The sequence below is a fragment of the Peromyscus eremicus genome, chromosome 3 (assembly GCF_949786415.1).
Source record: "Peromyscus eremicus chromosome 3, PerEre_H2_v1, whole genome shotgun sequence".
In the NCBI taxonomy this organism is placed as follows: Eukaryota; Metazoa; Chordata; class Mammalia; order Rodentia; family Cricetidae; genus Peromyscus; species Peromyscus eremicus.
The window spans coordinates 15,355,852-15,382,781 of NC_081418.1; the positions used below are offsets into that span (position 1 = coordinate 15,355,852).

Below are 26,930 nucleotides of genomic sequence, written 5' to 3' on the forward strand. Positions count from 1 at the left end.
TTGTGACTTTAGGATTTGTACTCCCCTTTTTATTTGAGAAACTGCTGTCAGCCTTTTCTGTTACTTGTTTCTGTCAATTGTGTCAAAAAGCCATGATGTAATTATATTTTGATTAAATTCAAACTATTAATAAAAAGCCATTGTTATAACCTTAGGAATAATTGCATTTTCCTGATGACTAAGGAGGTTGAATATTTTTTCAAATATTTATTGGCCATTTATCTTTCTACATTACACTTTCTATAGATGTTGGCTAGTTGAGTCTTTGCTTTGCCCTTGTCTTTAACCCAAAGACCACATTCTTACCTGTCTTTCCTGTTTTTATAAAATCAAGTCTCCCCTTACCTTTCTTGGAAAGACTTAGTGTTCTTACTCTGTTGACTAGTCTAGTGTATACTTAAATGTTTCTGCTATTTTAATCTAATAGTTTTCTTATGAATTTAGGGCCATTTCTCTGAAATTTTATTCCTAATTACATTATACCATTCAAGATTCCTCAAAATGTCTGATTAGATAATTTTTTTCATGATCATGAATTGTTAGTTTTGGAGAATACAATTTTAGTCACTATGTCACATTTGGGGTGGGCAGGAGACTAAAGAACATATTTAGTGTTTTCATTTTAAATTAATTGTTATAGTTGGCACACAAGTAATGGGCTTCATTGTGACATTTCATTTGTCTATATCATTGTATTTTTTTCTTATTTATCCTGACCACTACTCTCCCCTATAATTTCAATGTACAACTTTCTCCCTGTAAGTCGTCTCCCCTCTGCTTTTATATGTGTGTATAAGCAAATCTAGGTTCTGCTTATGAGGGAAAATATTCGATATTGTGTTTTCTTCTTCCTTTTACTGCTCCCCCCCATCACTGCCACATTTATCCCCTTTCTGTAGCTGGAGTTATCTCCAGTTCTGCCCAGGCCTGCAGCCACTCAGACCCAAATAAACACACAGACGCTTATATTATTTAAACTGTTTGGTCTAATGGCTCAGGCTTCTTGCTATCTAGTTCTTATATCTTAAATTAACCCATTTCTATTCATCTATTAGTTGCCACATGGCTTGTGGCTTACCAGTACTTTACATCTTACTTCTCATGGCAGTGGCAGCTGGCAGCATCTCCTGACTCAGCCTTCCACTTCCCAGAATTCTCTTCTCTGCTTGTCCCACCTATATTTCCTGCCAGGCTATTGGCCAGTCAGCATTTTATTTATCAACCAATCACAGCAACACATTCACAGCATACAGAACATATCCATAGCACTTCCCTTTTCTTTTTCTTCAAAAAGGAAGGTTCTAATTATAACATAGTAAAATTACATATAACAAAACAGTTATCAAGCAAGAATTACAGTTACAATATCTAGTCTATTTATAATATCTAGTCTATTTGTATTTGGAAAAATTAAAGAAGATATCCTATCTATCCTGGATTTGTGAGTGTAAGGTTTTATATCTAACTTATCTTTTATCATAACAAAGGAAATTATAACTATCTAGTCCTCAACTACATCAAAGACCTCATAAGGATATAATATTACCTAAGTAAAGAGGAAGAGCATTGTAAGCAACTTCCAAAAATCCAGAGTGACAGAGACAGCTGGCTGCCTGGATAGTCACCCAAATTTCTTCTGCAATGTTGGGATATCCATTTTTCAGCCTACAGGTGTAGACTCTCTCAATCATTTCTCTCTGTGTCCTGTAGAATGTCTGGCAGTTTCCTCTGTGAAGCAGGAACCTGAAGGACCAGTTCGCCAGTCAAAGTTCAGTGGTCACCTTCCTATGGGTCCTGCATGTTCAGTCAATCAAGCAGTCCAGGCAAAAACAGTTTCTTGCCCAAATGGCTATTTTTGCCAAGAAGAAGATAAACTCCAAATAGAGTGTCTTCGATGCCCATCCTCCTCTCTGAAGTAAATTGGTGCTGCCAGGAGCAGACATGACTCACTGTTCAGAAAGTCTAAATTTTTAAAGCATTTTAATTGCCATATTTTGTACATCTTTGAAGTGTTTGAAGACTACCTATCTGTCTGAAATATATTTGTATATACCTAGAAAACTAAACTAACATGACTATAAGTTTGTTTATCATAGAAGACTAATTATTAATCTGTATTTTTAGTTATCCATTACAATCTAAATGAGTTACATAAACATAATACCTCAAACCAAAATAGAAATATATATACAGTATAACAAAATTAAGTTTAAACTTGTATCAATAAACTAAAATCCGTAGCAATGTAAAACATTTCTAAACAAGTTGTTGCTCTTTAAAAGTAGGTTACCCTTTCATCCTATCATATCTATATCATATCCCCTTTTCTTCTTTAGAAAGAGATTGCATTTATAATCAACCTGCTTTAAATAAAAATATTGGTTTTGCTCTGTCCCACACCAGAGGGCTCTTCTGATATGGGGCAGAAATCTCTCAACCTTTTGTTTTAGCAATACGCTTGGGTTTAGAGAAGGAGTGAGCCAGTTCCATCTCCAAAGCCAGCTTGGTATATTTGGGAATTTGGTTGTAGCTTCTCTTACTACTTCCTGCTAGATGAGGGTGCTGTATTCTTATGGGGACACAAAGAAAATTTTAGGATTATGGAGTAGTTCATGAGCTGTATTGTCTGAGCTAATTGCCTTGAAACCATTCTGGAAGTTGGATTATCTGGGTCATAGTGTCATTGGAGACCTTTCAGGGGGGTCTTGGCTGGTCAAACCTGATGTATCTTAATCTGGAACAAATTCATAGCCTCTTGCTTTCTGTGGAAACAAAAGCAGAGCCTCCTTTCCAAAGCAACATATCTTTAGATTCAAATATTGAAGTCAATGTACCTTTAAAATATACATATGTGTTTACCTGAGCAGTCTTTACAATCAAATGTCTTTCTGCAGTTAAAAATATCAAAGACAACACAATCCAAATTCTCTGTGTAATATCCATCTTTATGTGGCTTATTTTTTATATTACTTTTACTATCTCTTTAAATACTTTATTTTTTATAACTATTTCTTTATATAACTTCATATATTACTTTTTTTCTCTCTTCCAAGCCTACGTACATTTTTACACACATTGTAAACCGTTTAGAGGCTTATCTCATCTGAATCTGTCTTATTGTGAATCTGTTACTTTAAACTGCAGTGGTTAATACTGAATGACTCCGCCCACCTCAGCTTTCCAACATGGCGGTGGTATGTTTACCACCAGCTCTGGGTCTGGAAGCCATATATACCATCAACTCTCAGAAGCAGTGGGTCTATGCTTCTATTGAAGCAGCCTGTAGCCCAGAAACCTCTCTCTTTCTCTCTCTCTCTCTCTTTTTTATGTGTACTAGCAAAGGCTAAATCTAGCATGTAGGGTAATGTGTGGCTTGCAGTTGCCTCATTCCTGCCATGCTGTAGGTCAAGTCCACACACCACGAACCTGCCATAGACTAGCTTAAGCCCCCAGGCTGTAGCTAACTTGGGAGAGACAACTAGGAAGCTGTTTTTAGCTCCGTTTTAGAATCTTCTTTCTCAGGTTTTAGGTGGAAACTCTAGCTGTTGGGCACCATTTTTAGCTGGAGTTATCTCCAGTCCTGCCCAGGGCCACAACCACTCAGACCCAAATAAACACACAGACACTTAGCTTATATTATTTAAACTGTTTGGTCTAATGGCTCAGGCTTCTTGTTATCTAGTTCTTATATCTTAAATTAACCCATTTCTATTGATCTATAAGTTGTCACGTGGCTTGTGGCTTACAGGTACTCTACATCTTCTCATGGTGGTGGCGGCTGGCAGCATCTCCTGACTCAGCCCTCCACTTTCCAGCATTCTCTTTTCTGCTTGTCCCGGCTATACTTCCTGCCAGGCTACTGGAAATCAACCTTTTATTTATCAACCAATCAGAGCAACACATTCACAGCATACAGAACATATCCACATTACCTTTCCTCCCTCATCGTAGTCTCTCTTCTTTCATGATATCTGTACATGTCTTATATATGAATTTACACATAGCTCACACACAGATATATAAATAGGTGTGTCCATATATGATAGAAAACATGATTCATGTATTTCTGAGTCTGACTTGTGGTGGTTGTGTTATTGTTATTTTTACATAACTTTATCATGTTAGTGATAATCTCTATCAATTTTTTTGAAGATGCTATGAATTTCAGCTTCATTATGGCTGAATAAAATTCCACTGTGTGTATAAACCATAGTTTCATCAAGTTAATCTGCTGCTGATGCTCTTGGTGGGTTGCATGTCTTGTATATTATGAGTTCCTCACTTCTATAGTAAAATTACTAAGTTACTTTCTCACCAGCATTGTATAATGGTTCTCAAGCATTCTCTCGCTCTCCCTCTCTCTCTCTCCATCTCTCTCTCTCTTTGGTGATAACCATTCTCATTGTGGTGAGATAGCATCTCAATGTTGTTTTAATTTTCATTTTCTTGATAGCTAAGGATGTTGAACAATTTCCAGATACTGGCCATTTGTATTTCTACATTTGAGAAAGTTTCTATTTATTCACCTATTTATTGACTGGATGATTTTTCATGTCTAGTTTCTCCAGACCTTCCTTTATTGTCTATGTCAGTCTTCTATGACATATCCACTTGGCAAAGATTTTCTCTCATTCTGTAGGCCATCTCTCCATGCTGATGCTTGTCTTCTCTGCAGTGCAGACATCTTTGATTTCATGTGCTCTCATTGGTCACTCCTTAATGGTTTTTTCTGACCTATTAGAATCAAGATTAGAATGACCAGTTATCTCTAAATAGTATACTTTATCTATTTGATTTACTGCTAAAATATGTTGGAGGAGTATTTTTTGTGAGTTAATATTGTATACAGTCATGATTTACCATAAAAGTAACACAGTATTCCCAGCATTATCCGTTGTACAATTTATGTTTTAACTGCAGCTTTGTTATAACTAGAAAGTCATAGATAAGATGGCCATTCCAGTAAAACTGTGGATAGTAAAATGTGATTTTTGTACAACTTTTATGTCTTTTGTTTCCTCCCCAACTATTGAAACAAGGTAACAGTTATTCTACATACATGGGGTAGGCTATGTTTGACCTGCATATAATAGATTATTAATGTCTAACTTAGAAGATTATGCCATAATATAGAAGATGTTCATATCACGTTGAATATGAGAACACAGATCATAAAACATGTATATATATTGAGTGTGACAACATCTATATAAAAAATCAATTTCCAGCAAGACAGCTTTGGGGGATGCTATATCAAAATATTTACAGTGCTCCCTTGGTTAGATTATGGGTAAATTTAATCCTACATGTCTTTGTTTTGTATGTTCTGAATTTGTACTATGACTGTTTATTGCGTTGTTTTAAAAATATTCTTATATCAGAAAAAGTTATTTATGCAGTGTCAGCAAATTGGTACATTGATACAATCTGTTTTGTTTTCCCTGTTTTATGTTTAGCCGACAAGTCCCAAGTTTGGAAAAGCTGACTCATATGAAAAACTGGAAAAGCTAGGGGAAGGATCTTATGCAACAGTATACAAAGGGAAAAGCAAGTAAGTTAAATGTTTTAAAGAATGTATCATATGTGCAGGGTATCTGTGCTCTTACTATTAAATAATAGCATATTTAAATAACTCAAATTTACTACATAATAGATTTTCGTGCTGTTTGGTTCCATGACTCCTGTGAATCTGCTTCAAAAAATCTAAAAGCAAATGGAAATTGTTTTCCTGAGGCAAATGGCTCTGCAGACTTCTCTAACTTAGCTTACTATTTCTCAATGGAGCTAGAACCCCCAAATGGGAATTATTTTCCAGGTGAATGAAGCCATTAATTTCTCATGGTGGTTTAGTGTTTATTATTATTTTTTCCATTTTTCCCATTTATTGAAAATAGATTCTTTTCTCATACAATATATACTGCCTATATATACTCATGAGACCCACAGAAATACTGAATTAAAAAGCTGTAATATACACACAGAGAACCTGGTACAGACCCATATAGGCCCTGAGCCTGCTGCTTCAGTCTCTGAGAGCTCAGGTGTGCCTTGCTTAGTTGATTCAGCAGACCTTTTTCTCCTGGTGGTCTCCATCCTCTCTGGCCTCTTCTTCCCCGGGGTTGCCTGAGCTCTGAGGGGAGGGATTAAATGGAGACATTACATTTAGACTTTCTCTCCAATAATGTCTGGCTGTGGGTCCCTGATCCTGTTCCCATCTGCTGTTGGAGGAAGTGTCTCTGCTGATGACTGAATAATGCACTGATCTGTGAGTACGGCAGAATATCATTTTATTGTTTGTTGTTTGTTAGTTTAGACCAGCAGTGTTTGGTTTTTACCCTAGGTCTCTGGTTCTTGGTCACCCAAGCAGTGACAGTTATGGGTTCTATCTAGTGAAGTAGGCCTTAGTCAAATCAGACATTGTTTGGCTACTCCCACGAGTTCTGTGCCACTGTTAGTTACCCTAGCATATAAGGACAGACTGTAGGTCAAAGGTTTTACATCAGGGTTGGTATTTATGTTTCTCTTTTTCTAGCCTATAGAGTACCTTCCTGCACCAAAGACATCAAAGAATGTAGGAGTGAAGGCTCCATGTAGGCACCAGCTGGACCTCTCCATGTTCAATGAGTTGTATGGATGTTGTCCTCAGCAGTGATGCCCCACTGTCAGATTGCAGAGAGTGATATATTATCTTAGCATCACCCTGGGTTGTTTGAAGATTTTCATGTGATTCCCTTAGCCAATAAGTCATTTGACTGCAACCCAGTCCCTGTACTGGAAGCCTTGTTTAGCAACAAGAGATGGCCAGTTGATTCCTTATCCTCCATTTTTAGGAGGCCTCATTAGGATCACCTTCATATATTTGAGGAAGTTTCACTGCACTGGGCTTCTATACCCTCCCTCAAATGCCCCTCAGTTCCAGCTGTTTCTCCCTGCATTCTCTCCCACTGCCCTCCCTCCCCTCCCTCTCCCTATCTGATCTTCCTGTTCCTGCCCCACCTGCCCCCAGTTCACTGGTAAAATCTATTCTATTTTGTCCCTCCCAGGGAAATCCATGTGCTCACCCTAGACCCTTTCTGTATACCTGACCTTTCTGGGTCTACAGACCGTAGTGTGGTTATCATATACTTAAAGGCAATCTCCACATAGAAGAGAATATATACTGTATTTACTTTTCTGGGTCTGGGTGACCTCATTCAGGATGATTTTTTTTTTCTAGTTCCATCCATTTACCTTGAAATTTCATGATGTCATTATTTTAACAGCCGAGTAATACTCCATTGTATAAAATGTACCATGTTTTATCCATTCTGACGTTGAGGGACATCTAGGGTTTAGAAAAAAGTATAAGTGATCTAAATCCAAACATACTGTCACTGTTGCATCCTTTTGTATTAAATGTTTATTCCGCTTTCCCAAAGTCACTTGCTTTAAAACTGTAAACTCTCGTTTCCTTCCCTTTTGTTTGTCTACTTTGGCCTGTGCTTGCACACAGGAAGCACCTCTTTCCCTCTTTCCCACAGTTCCCTTTCTCCATTGCTTACTTGAGATTAAAGGACAGACTTTTTTTTTTTTTTTTTTTTTTTTTGAGCCAGTGACTTTATTAGGATAAGTTACAGGAGTTTGGGCAATAGATACTTGTTTTTGTTAAGGAACAAGGGTGCCTCTAAGGCAGCTCTATGACCGTCAGCCCCCCTCCCCCAGCCTAGGTGACTCCAGAAAGCTGCCTCCCTGGAGGTCTCTGGCAGACTTGTAGTCAGCTGAACAGCTCAGCTCTTCTTCCGCCGAGGACTGTTTATGGCTTTCATCACTCTGTGGAGGAGCCCGGTGAAACAGTGTCTGTTTGAGGAACTTCTGAAGACTTTTGGGTGCTTGACCTGAGTCTTGTGAAACTGCCTCTCTATCCAGAAGAGAATGTTTCAATTTGGATGAGTTTTCTACACAAATATCAGTGACTGAATAATGATACTATATTTTCTCAGATATCAAAGAATGCTTTTAGTCATTTTATGTTTTATTTTTTCTGTTTTATTTTATTGAAAATTTTTTCATATAATATAATTTGATTACTCCTTCCTCTACTTTTATTCCTCCCAAGTTCTCTCCACCTTCCCTATCATTTGGATCTACTCCCTTTCTGTTTTACATCAGAAAATAAATAGGCTTCTAAGAGATAGCAAAATAAAATATAAGATATACTCCCCCAAAATCAACAGCAACAACAACAACAACAAAAAAAACAAAACAAAAAAATAAACCACCACACTGGAATAGGACAAAGCAGTAGTAGAAGAGCCCAAGAAAAGGCACAAGAAACAAATATAGACACAGAGACCCACTCATTAGCACACTAAAGAATCCCATAAAAACCCCAAATCAGAAGCCATAATATATACATAAGGACCTGTAGGATTTAAAAAAAAAAAAACAGAAAAAAATCTTAAAAGATAAAATTAAATAGAAAGAAAGGAAAAAAGGAAGGGAGGGAGGGAGGGAGGGGGGGGGAGAAAGAGAGAGAGAGAGAGACAGAGATACAGAGACAGAGAGAGTATGAGCACCTGGACAAAGATGGCCTAAGTTAGTTTTTCTGTTGGCCATCTACTGTTGAGCAGGAGGCCTACCCTTAAGAGTGGTTTGTCTCCCCAGTGAAATTCCCATGGAGAAAACTAAATTTTCATTCACAAGTGGTTATAAATTGGAGATCACTTCTAGCTTAGGGATGGGGGCATGTGTCCACTTCTCCTTTAAGCTCTAGGATCCCATCTGGTGCAGACCTGTTCAGGCCCTGTGCATGCCGCCTCAGTCTCTGAGTTCATGTGTTGTCAACCTTGTTGATTTAGAGGGCTTTACTTTCTTGCTGTCCTCCATCACCTCTGGGTCTTAACACTTTTTCTGCCTCCTCTTCTGTAGGGTTCCCTGAGCCCTGAGAAGAGGGATTTGATGGAGACATCTATTTTAGGGTGGTATGTTCCATGGTCTCTCACTTTCTGCAAAATGTCTCTATATTTATTCTCATCTGCTGCAGGAAGAAACTTCCCTGGTTCTCTGGTGATGGTTGAGCCAGGTGTTGATGTTTGGGGATAGCAGAATGCTATTTGGAGTCATTTTATTACTACTTTTTTTTTTTAAGAACAATAATATTTGGTTTTACCTTAGGTCCCTGGGCTATCTAGTCTCTGGTTCTCGGTCACCCAAAGCTGTATAAGGTGTGGGCTACATCTTGTGGGGTGGGCCTTCAGTAAAATCACATATCGTTTTCTCACTCTCGCAAGCTTTGTGCCACAAGTGCATGAGCATATCTTTTTGTTTGTTTGTTTGTTTGTTTGGTTTTTTGAGACAGAGTTTCTCTGTGTAGCTTTGCGCCTTTCTTGGAACTCGCTTTGGAGACCAGGCTGGCCTCAAACTCACAGAGATCCGCCTGGCTCTGCCTCCCGAGTGCTGGGATTAAAGGCGTGCACCACCACCGCCCGGCTGCACGAGCATATCTTGTAGACAGGACATCATAGTAGAATGAAGATTTGTAGCTGGGTTGGTGTTTTCATTTCTTCTGTGGTAGTGTGCGGAGGTACCTTCCTATACCCAAGATGCTTGCCTGTAGTCATGAAGGTGCTAGGTAGGCACCATCTAGACTTCTCCATGTTCAATGAATTGTGTAAGTGTTATTTTCAGGAAGGGGGCTGTGCTATCAGTTTGTGGAGAGCAGCTTATAATCTTAGCAACAGCCTGAGTTGTTTAGAGGTTCTGATGGGACCCCTTTGACCAACAGCTTAATTAGATGTAACCCATTCCTAGATAGCTAGTTGGGGCTGTGTCTCACCCATTATTTGGTGTTTTCATTTAGATTGCTTTCGTGTATGTATGTGGTGGTTTAAAAGAACATGGCCCCCATAGGCTCATAGGGAGTGACACTATTAGGAGGTGTGGCCTGGTTGGAGTAGGTGTGGTGTTGTTGGAGGAAGTGTGTCTCAGTCTCTTCCTGCTGTATTTGGATCTGCATATAGAACTCCCAGCTACCTCTCCAGCACTACGTGTGCCTGTGTGCCACCATGCTTCCCACCATGATGACAATGGACTAAGCCTTTGAACTGTAAGATAGCCCCAAGTAAATGGTTTCCTTTGTAAGAGTTGCTGTCATCGTGTCTCTTCACAGGAGTAGCAACCCTAACCATGAGAACGTATATATTTTAGAAAGCTTCAGCTGTATTAGGTTTCCATACTACCCCTCACATGGCCATTAGTTGTAGCTGTCTCTCCCTGTATTCCATCCCTCCCTCCCCTCCCCTTCACTGCTTGATTCGCCTGTTCCAGCCTGCCCATCTATCCATAACTATCTATTTTTATTTTCCTCTCCTAAGAAGATCTGTTTATTTCCCCTAGTTCCTAACTCTATACCTAACCTCTGGCTCTATGGATTGTAGCTTGCTTATCATTGACTTAGCAGCTAATATCCACATACAAGTGAATGCATACCATATTGTTTTTTCTGAGGCTGTGTAACCTCACTTAGTGTGATTTTTTTCTGGTTCCATCAATGTACCTGCAAATTTCGTTTTTTTTTTTTTTTTTTTTTTAGATGGCTGAGTTATACTGTATTGTGTAAATGTACCATATTTTCTCTATCCAGTCCTCTGTTGAGCGACATCTAGGTTGTTTTCAATTTCTGGCTACTATGAATAGAGCAGAAATGCACATGGTTGACCAAATGTGTCTTTGGTAGGATGAAGTGTCCTTTGGGTATATATACTAAAGAGTATTGTACCTAGATATTTGAGGTAATTCAAGTCCCATGTCCCTGAGGAACTGCCATACTGATTTCCATAGTGGGAGTGCAAACTTGTACACTTTTCCATAGTGGCTGTACAAGTTTGCACTCCGTCCTTGCTGTGTTATTGAGCTGTCACTTGGGTAATTTTTTTGTACCCATTTTGGCAGACATAAGATGAAATCTGAACGTAGTTTTGATATGCATTTTCCTGAAGGCTAAGGATGTTGAACATTTCTTTAAGTGTTTCTAAGCCATTTGAGTTCCCTTTTGAGAATTCTCTGTTTGGATCTGTACCCCATTTTTGATTAGGTTGCTTTCTTCATTTCTAGTTTCTTGACTCTTTTCTGTATTTTGGATATTAGCCCTTGTGTGGCTGATTTTGTGTGTCAACTTGACACAAGCTAGAGTTATCGGAGAGGAAGGAGCCTCAGTTGCAGAAATGCCTCTATGGGATCCAGCGTTTTCTCAATTAGTGATTAATGGGGAAGGACCCAGTCCCTTGTGGGTGGTGCCATCTCTGGGGTAGTGGTCTTGGGTTTATAAGAAAGCAGGCTGAGCAAACTAAGTGAAGCGCATCAGCTCCTGCCTCCAGGATCCTGCCCTGTTTGAGTTCCTGTCCTGACTTCCTTCAGTGAAGAACAGCAATGTGCAAGCGTAAGCTGAATAAACTCTTTCCTCCCCAACTTGCTTTTTGGTCATGGTGTTTCATTGCAGCAATAGAAACCCTAAGACAGCCCTCTATTGGATGTGTAGTTGGTAAACATCTTTTCCCATTCTGTAGGCTGCTGTTTTGTCTGAATGTTGGTGTCCTTTGCCATGCAGAAACTTTTCAGTTTTGTGCTGTCCTATTAATCAATTATTGATCTTAGTGCCTGTGTTAATGGCTTTCTGTTCAGAAGTCGTTTCCTCTGCTAATGAGTTCAAGGATATTCCTTATTTTCTCCTCTCTATAGCTCATTGTATATGGTTTTATGTTGAGTTCTTTGGTCTATTTGGAGTTGAATTTTGTGCAGGGTGAAAAGTACTCACCCATTTTGAATCTTTTACATACAGCTTTTGTTGGGTCTCTTTGTGGTTTGGATATCAGAGTAACTGTGGCCTCACACAATGAATTGGGCAGTGCTCCTTCTGTTTCTATATTGTGGAATAATTTGAGGAGTATTGACATTAACTATTCATTGAAAGTCTGGTAGAAATCTATGCCCAAACCATCTGGTCCTTGGGTTTTTTTTGTTTGGGAGAATTTTATCAGCTATTTCACTAGGAGTTATAGGTCTGTTTAAATTGCTTATCTGATCTTGATTTAACTTTTGTAGGTGGTATGTATCTAGAAAACTATTCTTTTCTTTCAGATTTTTCAATTTGCTGGAGCACAGGTTTTTCCAGATTTGGATTTTTAAAAAACCTCCTAGATGTATTTCTGAGGATCCCTTCTCCCATACTTTCCCATCTCTGAATGCTAGGGAGCAACTGTATTTAGTGACAAGAAGCTTGTAGGAAGCTTCTGTTTTAGGATAACTCAAGGCAAAAGCCTTGTTTCACCTTAATAATTTTTTCAAATGATACTGAAAATAATTTTGCAAACCATCCCTGTTGTAACATCTTTATGAAATCTATGACAGAAAATTGAAGCAGAACATGTATTGGAAAATGTTGATTTATGTCTAATTTGGGATATAGAGAGAGCTCATTTTTCTTCAGAGTTTTTTGAAGAAAGAAGATTACACATTTCTTATAAAGATTATGTGCTAAGAAACACAGAAATATCCTATTAAAAGTAATAATTGTGTTAACTGTGAGTGCTACTAGAGGGTTTATTTTTTCAATATGGCGTCAACATGATAGGGCATGGAAAAAAAAGTAGAGCCAGATAACTATACTATTTTTTAAAAGATTTATTTTATAATGTATACAGTATTCTATCTTCATGTATGCTTGTAGGCCAGAAGAAGGGCCAGATCTTATTACAGATAGTTGTGAGCCACCATGTGGTTGCTGGGAATTGAACTCAGGACCTGTGGAAGAGCAGCCAGTGTTCTTAACTGCTGAGCCATCTCTCCAGCCCCAGATAATAATACTATTAAGGATATAAGCAGCTTGGGAGCATGGATGGCTAGAGGAATGCTTTGAATGCTGAAGCTAATGTTTAGAGAGGTTGCATTCCAAGATTTGTATCTTTCCTAAAGAGAATTAGTAGTCATTATATAAAAACTACTTGTACATTTATATTAACAATGTGATGCTAACTTGCCATTATGCAGCAATTATTCGGCATAAACCACATTACCTATTTTTACCTCATTTAACTCTTGCAGTGACCTACATGATAGAGGTGTCACAATCATCCCCACCTCACCCATCAGCAGCCTTGTTGCATGGACTTTCATCAGCTTTTTATGCTCATACATGTAGTTAGTAGCAACACATGTTTAGCTCATGTCTTTTTGGCTGTACTACATTTTTCCCCTAATCACTACGCCATTCCTTCTTATTATACAAGCTGTAAAGCCTTGGAAAGATTTGGTCCTTGTTGAATAATCCAGATGGTTCTCACATATGCTCTGACTTGTTTCAATTGTGATTCAGACAAAAGCAAACATCCTATTTGATGATAAGGAAGCAAACCAAGAACTTAGAACTGCCTGCCACAAAAGGTGCATTCTGCGAATGTGCAGGTTCATAACCATTGAATGTTTAATGTGCAGATTTACTTGAAAATCCTGGAGAGTGTTGAACATTTTTCCATTTATTGTTCCTGAATATGAAAAGAGACTTCCCCAGTACCTTTACTCTTTGAGAAAGGTGATTCTGGACAATTGATAGCTTTCATTACAGTAGGTTTCTGTTGTTGTTTCTTGATTTTTGTTTTTCGAGACAAGTTTTCTCTGTGTAGCTTTGGATCCTGTCCTGGAGCTCACTCTGTAGCCCAGGCTGGCCTTGAACTCACAGAGATCTGCCTGCCTCTACCTCCCGAGTGCAGGGATTAAAGGCGTGCGCCACCACTGCCCAGCTCATTCCAGTAGTTTTAAATTGATCTTGTCAGCATTTCTTGAGAAGTCTCAAGCCTGCTGGTCACATGCAGATTTTTATTTCCTTCAGCAGGAGATGGATACCATTGCCCACTCACCAGATTTAAGAAATGGTAGGCTGTCTAGACTCCCTTCCTTTTGGATATCAAGGTCTGGATAAGACAACAGCTGTGCACTTGCCCTACAGAAGAATATGAGAGTTTGGTACATTCCTAGAGTGATGCATAATTACAGGAGCCTTTCAAACCATGGGAGCTTGTTTCTCTTCAACCTTCTCTCGTGAATGTCAGCATCCCTTCCTCTATCTTGAGACATTTGTTTAGCATCCTCCTCAGTTTTTCATTATCTTCCCAAAAAGCTGCTTGAACTTTGAGATTTCCGTGACTCCCCATTTGTGAGGATTTCACACACATGTTCATTGTATTGATGTATCAGTGTCATGTTTACAGTTTATCACCACCTGGCCAGGGCTGGCAAAACAAAGAACCACAAATTTGGTGGTTAAATATCAGAATTTTGTTGTACCACGGTTCCAGAGCTGGAAGTGAAAGGTCTGGCTAGTGTTGCGGTAGGGCCTGTGCTACCACCACCCATTCACCATGTCCGAGTGAGGGGCTGTGGATTAAAAAATAGAGACAAGAAACAGCGGGTCATTCGCCACAGCAGAATGCCGAATGCCATTTATTGAAGGAGGGAGGAAACCTTAAATACAGGCTTACAGCCCAATGGAGGAACCCCGGAGGGCAGAAGTTCGCTACCCAATGTTCTACATTCTTGCATCTAAGTTGTGTACACCAAATGCAGGATACACAAACAAGGAACCTCCAGTGAGCGTTCAGGAAGAAGGAAACCTGCAGGGAATCAGCATAGGGAGGACATCTGGTCAAGATCGGCAAGCAGGCAACAGTTTACTCAATATGGGGAGCCAGGGCCCTACAAGCTAGTTTTCCAGTATCAAGGTATAATTTTCCTCTTATTTAACAGGCCTTCACTCCAACCAGAGATCTGGTACCACCCAAGTGTGAGTGCTGCTATTGCATCCTTATGGGACCATGCTGATATCCTGGTCATTGTTGTATTTCATAGGCACCATAGCTTGGTAGGACTGTTGGTTGTATCCCTCCTTGGAAGCTTGCCATGTACCTTCTGGTACCATGAAAGCTAGTTAGTACTCAGGTAGAAAGTTTTCAGGTCAGATCAAGCTCAGGTCCTCTGGGCCCTGTGTCTGAGATGCATGGTGTCTTCAGCAATAGACTAATTTTCTACTTTTGTGGGGCATCCAAGGATGTTATCAATAGCATATAATGTTTTGGGAGTCTCTTGGACAACTGACCAACAACCCAAAAGATGGCTTCTTATGCTGAGTTCTGGGGCTTATTAAGATAGTCTGTGGCTCTTGTGGGGGGTAGACAATGCATCTTCTTTTTTAAAGCTCTGAACTTAACCATTTTTCTCTTTTATTGAAAATAGATTCTTTTCTCATACAGTATATCCTGATTACAGTTGCTCCTCCTTCTATTCCTCCCAGCCTGCTCCTCCATCCAGATTCACTCCCTTTCTGTCTCACTAGAAAAGAACAGGTGCTTAAGAGATAATAACAAAATGTAATACAGTAAAATATAATAAGAAAAAACAAAACCCACCATATCGAAGTTGGACAAGTCAAACCAACAGAAGGAAAAGAACCCAAGAGGAGGCACGAGAATCAGAGATCCATTTGTTCAGACTCTCAGGAGTCCATAAGAATACTAAGCTGGAAGCTGAACTCTATATGTGGAAGACTTGGTGCAGACCAGAGTCAGCCCTGTGCTTGCTGCTTCAGTCTGTGTGAGCTCATATGAGCCTTGCTCAGTTGATTCAGAGGGCCTTGTCCTCCATCTCCTCTGGCCCTTGCACTTCCCTCCCCCCCTTTCCTTTCTGTGGATTTCCCTGACCCTGAGAGGAGGCGTTTGATGGAGACATCCCATTTAGAGCTGAGTATTCCAAGGTCTCTCCTCTCACTGCCCCTCTGTAATGTCTGGCTGTGGGTCTCTGTATTTTGACCTTACCATGTTTAATTAGGTTTTTAAGTCAAGGCCTCACTGCTTAGTCTAGGCTGCTCTGGAACTTACTATGTGGACTAGGCTGCCCTTGAACTTTCAGTAATCCTTGTGGCCTTTTGCTCCCAAATGCTATGGATTTCAGGTGTGCACCACTTTCCTGGGCCAGGACTCATTAATATATATTTTAAAATATTTGTTCATTTATTTTTGTGTGGCTGTGGTGTGTATGTGGAGGAGAACTTGTGGGAGGTAGTTCACTCTTTCCACCATGTGGGTCCTGAGATTAAACTCAGTCAGGCGTGGTAGCTATGGACTTTACTACTGACCTATTTTGCTAGTCCTTGTTAATATTTTTAGAGTTTATTCTACCAATGTGTGTTGTGTTTATTTATAATTATCCCCTTCAGTGCTGCATTAGTTAACTTACTCACTGCTATGGCAAAATAACTGAGAAAAGCAGCTTGAGGGAGCTCACAGCGTGAGGGGGTACAGCCACAGCTGGCCATGGCAGGGACTGGTCACATGGCGACAGTCAGGAAGCGGGGAACTGTGAATGCTGGTGCTCAGCCTGCTTTATTGTTCGTTTTTTAACTTAGTCTTGGATGTAAGCCCATGGGATGGTGCTGTCCACATTCTGGGTGGGCCTCCCCTTCTCAGAAAGACTCAGGCATACTTACCCAGAGCTGTGCCTTTTAGGGATTCCAAGTCCAGTCAAGCTGATAATGGAAGTAATGGTGTAGGAGAAAAGGACTAGATGTGGATTTGCCCTTAGGAAACTTAATATCATCATCATCGTCATCATCATCATCATCGTCATCATCGTCATCATCGTCACCATCGTAGTTCTTTGACATTTTCATCCATGTACATAATAGATTCTCATTATTCTCTCCCCAAACATTCCACCTCCTCTGGTTCCCTATGATACTCCTCTCCTCCTCCTGCCAGTCCCTCTCCTAGATGCATTACTTCCGATGTTGTTTTGTAACCAATTTGGTTTAGCCACTAGAAAAAGAGACTTCTTTGATCGAGACTGAGAGGAGTATTTGTCTGTGTGTATAAAGATAAATACTCATTCAGAAGACAGTTTGTGTCCATTTAGCTGAGAAACAGTATTAAGTCCTTCTGCTAGCGCCTATGGCCTCCAGCCATGGGATTTTGACTGGGTGTAAGGTAACAGCTACGGGTTTATATTTGTGGAGTGGCCTCAAATCTATTTAAAGCAATTGGTTATCCCCACAACAGTCATGCTACTGCTGCAGCAGATGACCACGTCTTGCCTGGCAGGTAGATGCCACAGCTCCTAGGATTCATAGCTCAGGACACCAGCTGATGCTGTTGAGGACAAAGCTGCCAGCTCCTCCGTTCCATCCTGGTTGCTTTGTGGCACAGTCAAGGTGTGGGGTGTCTTCTCATCCTGAGGTGTGTGGCTTCTCAGAGAAATGGCAAGAGTCTGTATGACTTTGTGGCTTCTAGAGCCTCCCTGGCCAGCGGCTCACGAGGAGGTATACTGTACTTCACCAGCAGCTCACTAGGAGGTATACTGTACTTCACCAGCAGCTCACGAGGAGGTATACTGTACTTCACCATCAGCCTTTTGTTTAATGACTGATGGCTTTAGGGTAGAACTTGATCTTGAAGAGAGATGGTACAGGTGCATCAGTTATTTTCTATAAGGTGAGATTTCTATGTCCTGTATAAACTAGCATTTAGTTAGACAGGTCTAGCTAAACTGGTGTGGTATTTCAAAAGGGAAAAACGAGAAAGGTTATTGTTGACTGCAGAATTTGAAATGTGAAGCCATAGCTTCTGTGCTGGCAAACCAAGCCTGCCTCATCACCGTGTTCCTTGTGGGATTCCTCATGGTTCCCTTTTGTGGCCGATCTCAACTCCCCATGAAAATATAAGATTTTAATCTTTTGGTATTAAGCCTAAATTTGTTGAACCCCGAAGGTCTCAAAAATAAAAGCAAATGGATTTATTTTGATATTGTGCAGATTTTGACTAAGCAAAAGTAATTGAGTATTAAAGTGGAATTTGTTTTAAGCTAAGCAATATAGTTTGGAAGGATTGATGTGGCTTGTGTGGGTACCCATGAATGCGTGGTTATTGTAAATAGAGCTAAGGCCTCCTTGCTGTGGATATCATTCTGTATAAATAAAACACTGATTGGCCAGTGGCCAGGCAGGAAGTATAGGCAGGACAAGCAGAGAAGAGAATTCTGGGAAGCGGAAGGCTGAGGAAGGGAGACACTGCCAGTCTCCGCCATGACAAGCAGCATGTGAAGATGCCGGTAAGCCAAGGTATAGATTTATAGAAATGGATTAATATAAGATATAAGAACAGTTAGCAAGAAGTCTGCCATGGCCATACAGTCTGTAAGCAATATAAGTCTCTGTGTGTTTACTTGGTTAAGTCTGAGATGCTGTGGGACTGGCAGGTTAGAGAGATTTGTCCTGACCGTGGGCCAGGCAGGACCAGAAAAACTCTGGCTACACCTCCTACCACATCAGCTCCCCAAATGAGATGTGCATATTCATATTCCGTTTGGTGCTGTTGTCAGAGCGAACCTGACTTCTCTTTACACTCACATGTGGGATCCCACGTGCATGGTAAAGTCATCAACCTCTGCTCTCTGCAACTGAGTAGGCAGGATGGTAAACAGGTAGGACTGTGTTTGCTTCTGATCTTCCCAGACTTTGTGTGACATTCAGAGAAAGAACAACAACCTCTTTGTTCTACCTCTGGAACTGAAGTGTGGGGCTTATCTGTCTAAGTCACCCCACAGATGGTCATGATCACCAATCATTTTCTCAGCTTATCCTCAGTTTCTGTGGCTGTGAAGATGCCAAGGCCTCCCTCCTCAGGAGCTTGCTAAGCTGCTTCTGAGGAACCTGCCCACACTGGTTTGTGCCAGCAGTAAATTGTTATCTCAGAGGTCAATAAGAACAATGGAGGAATTTGCTCACTTTATGTAACGTGAGATTTATGTGATTGAAAGTGTCAATCTTCTTTAGCATTTCATTCTGCCAATTTGTGCTGAATAATTGAACTTGAAATTAAACGACCTCATAAATTGAGAGGGTAGCCAAACCCAGACTGATGTGTACTAAATGCATTTCAAAGAGCTCTTCAAAGCCCCAGGGAGAAACAGGGGGAAGGAATGCTTTAATTAAAACAAGCACAGGAAGAGAAAGGCAGCAGCAGCAGCTGACCACCTTTCCAGAATGTGTGAGATTACAGACAGAGTTCTTACTGCTTGCCCTCTGGGTCAACGCCATTGAAATACTATCAGAAGGAGTTGGAAGAACTATAAAAATCAGAAATCCCTAGATGGAAAACACTGGGTTCCAGGTTTATTGGCATTCCAACCTTAGCTTTTTATACATCGATTGTCCCCAGAGGTTGCCTGTCCATAGATAGGAGCTCGGTGCAGAAGAAAGGCACATTGGATCACATCTTGAGGATTGTTTGGGATGCTTCTGTCTGTTTTTAATTAAATCTGTCCCGAATGCCTTTTAGATTTGGGGTCTATGGGCCTAAGCTGTCTGCAACTTGTTTCAAAGATCAAACTGGGACCAACCCTATTAGTTGTAGGGTATGAAAATGGCACTACAGCACACAACTGTGTGTGTTTTGTGACTTAATGCACACAATATGGTATTACAGTGTACAATAGGAGAAATGGGATTTATATAGAGTAGCTATGTAATAAATGAGGTTTGTCATGTGATTTTAGTGTTCTTTGTGTATAGGGGAAAGTTGAAAAATAGGGCTCTTATTCTTACCTATTCCAAGGAGGATAACAGTCCACCCACTCACATCTGCTAGTTTTATTTTTCAGAAACATTAAAGCTTTCTCGAATTGCCGATTCCAGCCCCGATCTCCTTCGGAAGAAGAATGCAGACATTGGAGTTTGGTTCATTGGTACAGCTGGCTTCATTTAACTTGCAGCAGATAAAACAAACAGTGCCTAATCTTTTTGACAAAAGCAACAGTAAGGTTATTGTTTAAGCAAGAAGCACGATTTCAATTATTAGAATAACATGAGCAGGAACAACTTTCTATTAGACAGTGCTTAAGTGCAGTGGCCTCTGTTAGCCTTTTTTGATTGGGTTCTTTGATCATTTCATTGGGACACCCTCAAAACAATATACTGAAGTCAGTGTTAGTGTCTTCTCTAATTCTTTTTGAAAGATTAACTATGGAAAGTCTCGATTATTGAAATGATTACGCTTCACAGTGTGAGGGTCCTAGAGTCTCTGTTTAGGGCCCAGGAGAGTAAGAGGAAGGCTGCAATGCTTCAGCCATCATCCCGAGTAGCATCCTTAGTAGTTTGAATCAGGATGCTAGGTAGCAGCACCTTACTACTGGGAGCCAGTGACTCTCACTTGCCTGCCAGGATACATTTGATAGAGTCTGGAAGTTTATTGTGTTTTCATTGCTTAGGAGGAGGTAGTGGACACAAGACACTGCCACGAAATATCTCATAAATTAATAAGACCATCTCCTGTAACTAAGAAGTATTTGGCAATATGTCAGTAGTCCTGAGATTGATAAACCGTGCTCTAAACCATGGGATGCACAGAGACAGGATCTGTCTAAAAGAGCTCATTTCTCTGAGTTTCTGACTAAGTGTTTACTGTGTTCTGTGTACAATGGGGATATAGTGAACAAAACTCGTAGGCCCTCTTTTCATGGAGCCTGTCATCTAATGGGAGAAGGCAGGAATTACTGAGTCAGTAGATAGGCATGTCTATACTTGCAAATAGTGTGAAGGAACTGTGAACAGTGAAAAAGAGTGGGGGGGGGAAGGGGAAGGCATGATATATATGGGCAGACATTGGGAACCTTGTTGAGAAGGGACATTATGCTGATGGTCTGAAAGAAAAAGGGTTTTTTTTTTTTTTGTCTTTTTGTTTTCGTTTTTGCCAGCCAGTGTGGAAAAATGTATTTCAGACCAGACCTCAAGGTAGAAGAGCTCTTGGTGAAATAGAATTGGATATGTTCTGCAGACTAAGAAAGACTAAGAAAGAAATGTGGCAATGGCTGTGAAATAGTACAGGGCACTTTGAGAAGTCTACAGACCTTGAGGATTATCCTTGCATATTTGTGTTTATGTAACACAAATATCAATCATCCAAAATGAGTCTTAAAACAACTATCATCTATTATCATGTGCCTGCAGTTGGGAAATGGCTGGATATAAAAAGATTATTTCAGGTCATGTTGGTTGTTTGGTGCAGTTTGACTGGGATACAAGAGACCACTGGCATAGTGGTTCACTACGTGGCTGAACGCTGGTGCTGGTTCTTCACATGATCTGGGTTTTCTAATGGTACAGTGGGCATTCGAGGACATAGAGAGACTTAAGGTCTCACTGCTGCCAATTAAATGGCTTGAGCATTGTCCTTACAAAGAAAAACAGGCACCTAGAAGTGAGTGTCTTTTCTCACCTCTCAGATAACCAAGAGAACTGTCCCAGGACAAGCCACTGTCCTGATCTGTATAGAGAGAGATATGGGTGTTCAGTTGTTTGTACCAGCATCTGATTACTTACAGCACAATCACTGAAGCCATTAAGCCACTAGATAGTGAAATGGTAATATGGACAAGTGGAATGATTGCCATCAATCTTAGAAGGGGTAGGAGATAATAATGTAGTAGGAGATTCTCTGAAATTAGGTTTCTGTGTAATATCTGATGTGATCCAGTTATATAAAAATGGCCTTAGATTGGTTAAAACCATATGTTATACATTTTAGAGCAATCATTATAAAATTTTAAGAATGCATAAGATATGGGAAGGCATAAAATAGGATCATATAAAATTCCCAGTTAAAGTCAGAAAGAGAAGAAACATCAGAAGGGCAAATGGACAGAAAATAGTTACAAACACAATAGATTTTCCTACAACTCAATCAAAATGACTTAATATGAGTGGTCAAAATGCACCAATTAAAAGACTCTAAATGGACAAAACCAAAAGTCAGTTATATGCTGTCAAAGACAAATCCCCTGAATATAGAAGCTCAGATGAAAAGTGAATGGACAGAGTGAAAATTTACCTTGTTAACAAATAATAGAAAGATGAAGTAGCCATGTTAGTTTCAGCCTAAACAGATTTTTGGTAATTGAGAAGATTTTCAGGGATGAATGGACCATTACATAATGATAATAGGGCCAATTCCTCAAGAAATGTCTATGTGCCAGAAAACAAAATAAATAATATCAAAATATGGAAGGTGGGAATAGATGGAACTTTCAGAGGACAGAATAGTTTCCTGTTGTAGCGATCTTTGCTCTTTTGTCAGTGATTCATTCCTCAAGCAGATGGAAAAATCAGTGAGGATTTGAACAGCACTGTTAACTGAGGTTGGCCAATAGTTTAATGTATGGTGCCCTGTTTACCCATTCTATTGATCAAATGTTCAAAGAGAGCATATTCATGGGTAGAGAACACAGGCTGCACTCAATGGGGAGCATGAATTAGCTTTGGGGCCATGTTTAAAAGCCTCATATGGATTTGGGTTTTATTTTAATCTGAATTCCATTCTTGCCTCTCCTCTTGCACAGTTTTCTTCTCTGAGCACTTATCCTTTGGAAATTAGCTCCATTAAGTTTTTAGATACTCTGTGTAGAAGAGGAAGGGTCTATTTGCCCAAGATTTGTTGTTTCGAACGGGACCTGTTTCCTGATTTGTTTGTTTGAGTCCTGATTTACGTTTATTGTCTTTGGTCACCAGTAGTCATCACTTCTTTTTTACTATAAATATTGTCTTCATTTGCATGAAAAAATTATATGATAATCTTACTTATATAGTACTTAATGCTTTTTGAAAGTTGGTAGACTATTTTTCCCTAAAACAAAATTGGACTAAAGTAGTTTGTTTATTTTAGGGTCAAATTGAAGATTCAAAGGCATTCATTTCAATGACTGTAGAAGCATTTTGAATTATTTGTGATTGTCACTTACTGTTTAATTCAAACTTCTCAATTAGTTTGAAAAGTTTTCTTGCACATGGTATACATGCTCAACTTTATGATTTTTGTGAAAAATGACCAGGCTAAAATTCAAGTGACCTCTCATATCATTGATTACTCATAACTTAATGATGTGTCTCAAATAATTAAAGATAGCATCAATAGCTGGACATTTGAAACAGGAATTCCTGAGTAAGCTTAGCTGAACTAGGTGCTATTTGAGTCCATAGCCGATAAGGTGAACCATCAATGAATTCAGTCAAATGTTTACTATCTATTTAGCATGAACTCAAAACCACATATATGTGCTATTAGTAGTAATGATAGAAAGATAAACAAGCTCCTGAAATTTCTAGTATTAATATTTACATTGAATAATCAGTTTAAGATTGTATTATGGACATTGTTTCCATCAGAGAATTTGAAATACAGAATATCATAGTAGAGTAGAGGATGGAAAGAAGGGAGGGTCTTTAGAGAAAGGAATGACCCTTCTCCCAAGTGTGCATGGGTTTCCAGAGAAGTTCAACTTCAAGGCTGTGTTTGTGGTTTCATCCTGGAGCAATGGGAATGATATATATCTCTGTCTGTAGAATCTGAAAATGGGAAATGTGATATGAGCTTACTGGCTTTGAACCAATAAAATATCTGAGCTTAAAAAGTCTCAGACAGAAAGGAAATTGTTTGAAGATCTCAGGCATAAAACATTTGTCATTTTTTTTTTATGGTTGATTCCTGAGCAACTATGTTCTTTCTTTCTAGCATTCCAAGGAAACAGACACTTCCCTGCATAAATGAGTCCTTTGAAGTTTATGAAAGCTAATTCAGTATCAAGTTCAGAATGGCCTCTTTGGGATTGATGTTTTCAGGGATTTAAATCCATGACCTTACAGATCTACAAGCATTGTCTCAGTTGAGGAAAACTGTAAACATTAGGCACTTGGGTTAATATTTGAAAGCCCTGTTGTAATCCGGTAGAGAATACCATAGAAGTTGTTTCTAATTGGTCTGATGGGCTAGACTGGAGAATGAATTTAGAGTCAGCATAGAAGTCAGAATCTGGAGAAAGGGACTAAAGAACCCCCGAAGAAGCAGAAGAGGAAGCAGAGACTTTTGTTGCATGTCTGATCAAATCTCTTAGGAGAAACACTGGAGAATTGAGATATTGAGAAAGCAAGTAGGTAGCATTACAAATGAAGCCTACTGGGATTCCTTAGCAATCTGAATTCCCAACGAGAAAGAGATAGACTAGACAGTGACACTTTTAAAAAAGAAAACAACAATAACAAAGAATTAACTTCCGGATCTTAGGAAGTTTCAGTGCCAAACTCTAGAGGGTTCTGAGGGCACCTGGGAGCATGACCAACTTAAAAGCATAGTGGATTATCTAATTAAAATATTGCTTAATCTGTAAATGGAATAACAAGAGTGAAGTAACAGAGTAGTAAGGAGAGAAGCAGAGAATAGAGGGAACTTAGCAAGAGAGGAGAATGGGGGATCCTAAGTGGGTGAGCAAGTGTAAGAGAGATCTGATGATACAAGTAGTTTGTCAAAGGTTCAGAGGCATCTGAAGGGATGCCAGGACATTTGTCATTAAGAAAGTGTTTTTAAGTGTGTGTACGGGACCAGTGGGAATGGAGATTGAGAATGTGAAAAGAAAATGGAGAGTAAAAGCCACTATTCCGAGCGATGAGGCATGAAGACTGAGAGTTGATTCGGGGAGAGATTGAGAGCTGAGGCGTTCAGATCATTTTAGCTTCAGAGCAAATAGGAAAGAAATATAGAGAGAGACTAGAATGAAGGGGTTAGTAGAAAGGAGGGAAGACATGACTAATGAAACCCTTCAGATATATTCGTATATTCTTGATGGAAGAATTTGAACCCTATTTCTGTCAGTTGAACTTTCTTCCACATGTCTCAGATAATTGGTCTTCCCTCCCTTGTTCTGACAGTTTTGGGATGTCAGCTTCATCTTATTTAGGATTTAGACCATATGGAAATTATCCTCATATTTCTGCTGCCTTTGTATTTATGGTTGTTTAAGCAGCAGAGAGGCCATGGAGCCTTAGTGTGTGACTGCACTCTTGGCATTTCTCACATTAATGCTAGTGTGATTTGTTAAAGTAACATCTACTTTTGTGTGAATCTTTAATCACATAAAAGTGGATGTTTTAACACTGGGTCATTCTTATAAAACTAGAGGATTATGGTTGACTGAGCACGTCTGGAGCATTTAGAATGCTGTATCACCGTAGTACATGCCCAATGAATGCATTTTTATTTATCATTAAAAAAATCTTAGAAAATCTTTGAAAAAAGACAATTTTCCACATTTTACTAAGAAAGAAACTGATGTCCACATAGTGTCGAAAATCCACTACAATCACATCGCTAACTGACTCCACCATAAATTAGGACAAGTCAGTCCAACTCCAGATATGACATGACTTTTTTTTTTTTTAACATTTATCACTGTTAAGTCTGTGCTTATTCTACCTTCTTAAATTAACAACTTTGGTAATAGTCTCAAATGTTGCCCCTATGTTAATGGTGCAGTTTGTTTTTAGCCATTTACCTATATTTCCACTGCCCTAGGCAAGTCTGCAATGACATCCTAGCTATTTCCTCACTTATTCCATCCTGGTAATTTGTGAAATTCTGTGCACTGGGGTGGATGTGTGTGCGTGTGTGTGTGTGTGTGTGTGTGTGTGTGTGTGAGAGAGAGAGAGAGAGAGAGAGAGAGAGAGAGAAAGAGAGAGAGAGAGAGAGAGAGAGCTGCTCACTTCTCCTTTCTGGGGGGCTGTGTGTTTTAGAGAACAGTTTCCATTTTATTGCTGCCTTTTTATGTGAACCCCAGCTCAAAATTTCATGGCATCCATTTCTCCTACCGCTTTTCATTTGTTGCCATAAGAGTAAATGGCAAACGTAACTCCTGGCTCACCAGCACAGTTATGGCCCAGTTATACTCCTCACAAATAGAAGAGAAATAGTAGCACAGCGATTCTTCAAAAATAAAAGTCTTTGAAATGGGATTTTGAGTAAATTAGAAATTCAGATTTTTTGACTCTCACCTGAAGCATATCTCTGCTGTGTATTGTGACTGTAGTTAAATGTTCTTTGAAAATGGGCTGTGAGGAGAAAATGGCTTTCTGCCTCTATTGTGTGCCCTGAAACTCTTGCCAAAATTTCAAGGTCTTTCTTTTCACTTTTAGTCACTTCTTTGTGCTTTAAGTGGAAATGTTTTTTTTGTAATATATTTATATAAACTGTCATATGAGTATTTCTTTCTTAAGCTGCTAATTATTTTTTTGATGACTGCTGTGACTTCAACTGAATTAACATTGGTCTAAGAGGGGCTTATTTCATTGATAAGGCCCGAAGAGTACCAGTGTATGCGAGGTTATTTTGAGCAGTAAATGCTAGCAGTCACAAATGTCATTTTGAAGCTGGTGTGGCCAGGTTTCTGCTTAGAAATGCTAGCAGCTTATAGCAGCCGGCCTGCACCACTGCGATTCCTGCAGCACTCTTCAAACACGCTCCCATGTATGCTATGGAAGAGAGATACCGGAGAGGATGCAGAGGCAGTGGTGTTTGTAAGTTGGATAAGCAGAGTTGGCAGGTTGAATGATGGGTCTGCATTTACACAGCTGATTGGCAACGGCCCTGCCCTGCAAGTGGCATCTCCACTTTTTAATCTGCCTCTTTCTCACTGCACTTCAGAACTGGAGCCATTCCATCTACCGAAAGTTTACAGACCCTTCTCTCCCTTTCAGATATATAATTCAGTCACATTGTCTCCTTAGTCACTCAAAATTAGTGGTCTTGTCATATTTTCAGCAGATGTATTTATAATCTGACACACTTCCCCTCACTTTTGTAAAGTCAAATTCTGTAAGTTCAGTTGAGTAATTTTACTCTGGATTTTAAGATCTTGGTAAAGAAAATAAATGGCATTTTCTTTAAAACCTGGGTTTTAAGAACAAACAGAAACATGCTAAAAATGTAGCTCAGTGCGTAGAGTGTGTCTGCCTAAAACCCAGAAAACAGGAAAGATAATCTAGACAGTATTATTTGTTTACCATAGACATAGAATCTTGGTTTTAATAGTATTCA

General features: G+C 39.5%; 1 protein-coding gene across 3 annotated transcripts in view; it reads left to right on the top strand.

Moving 5' to 3' along the window:
* Cdk14 (cyclin dependent kinase 14) overlaps positions 1-26,930 on the top strand; it is a 573,205-nt gene that overhangs the window by 157,555 nt on the left and 388,720 nt on the right. For all 3 annotated transcript variants that reach the window (XM_059257306.1, XM_059257307.1, XM_059257308.1), the window contains one exon: positions 5,457-5,551. In XM_059257306.1, coding sequence (XP_059113289.1) covers positions 5,457-5,551 — 95 coding nt within the window. The remainder of the gene's footprint in view (positions 1-5,456; positions 5,552-26,930) is intronic.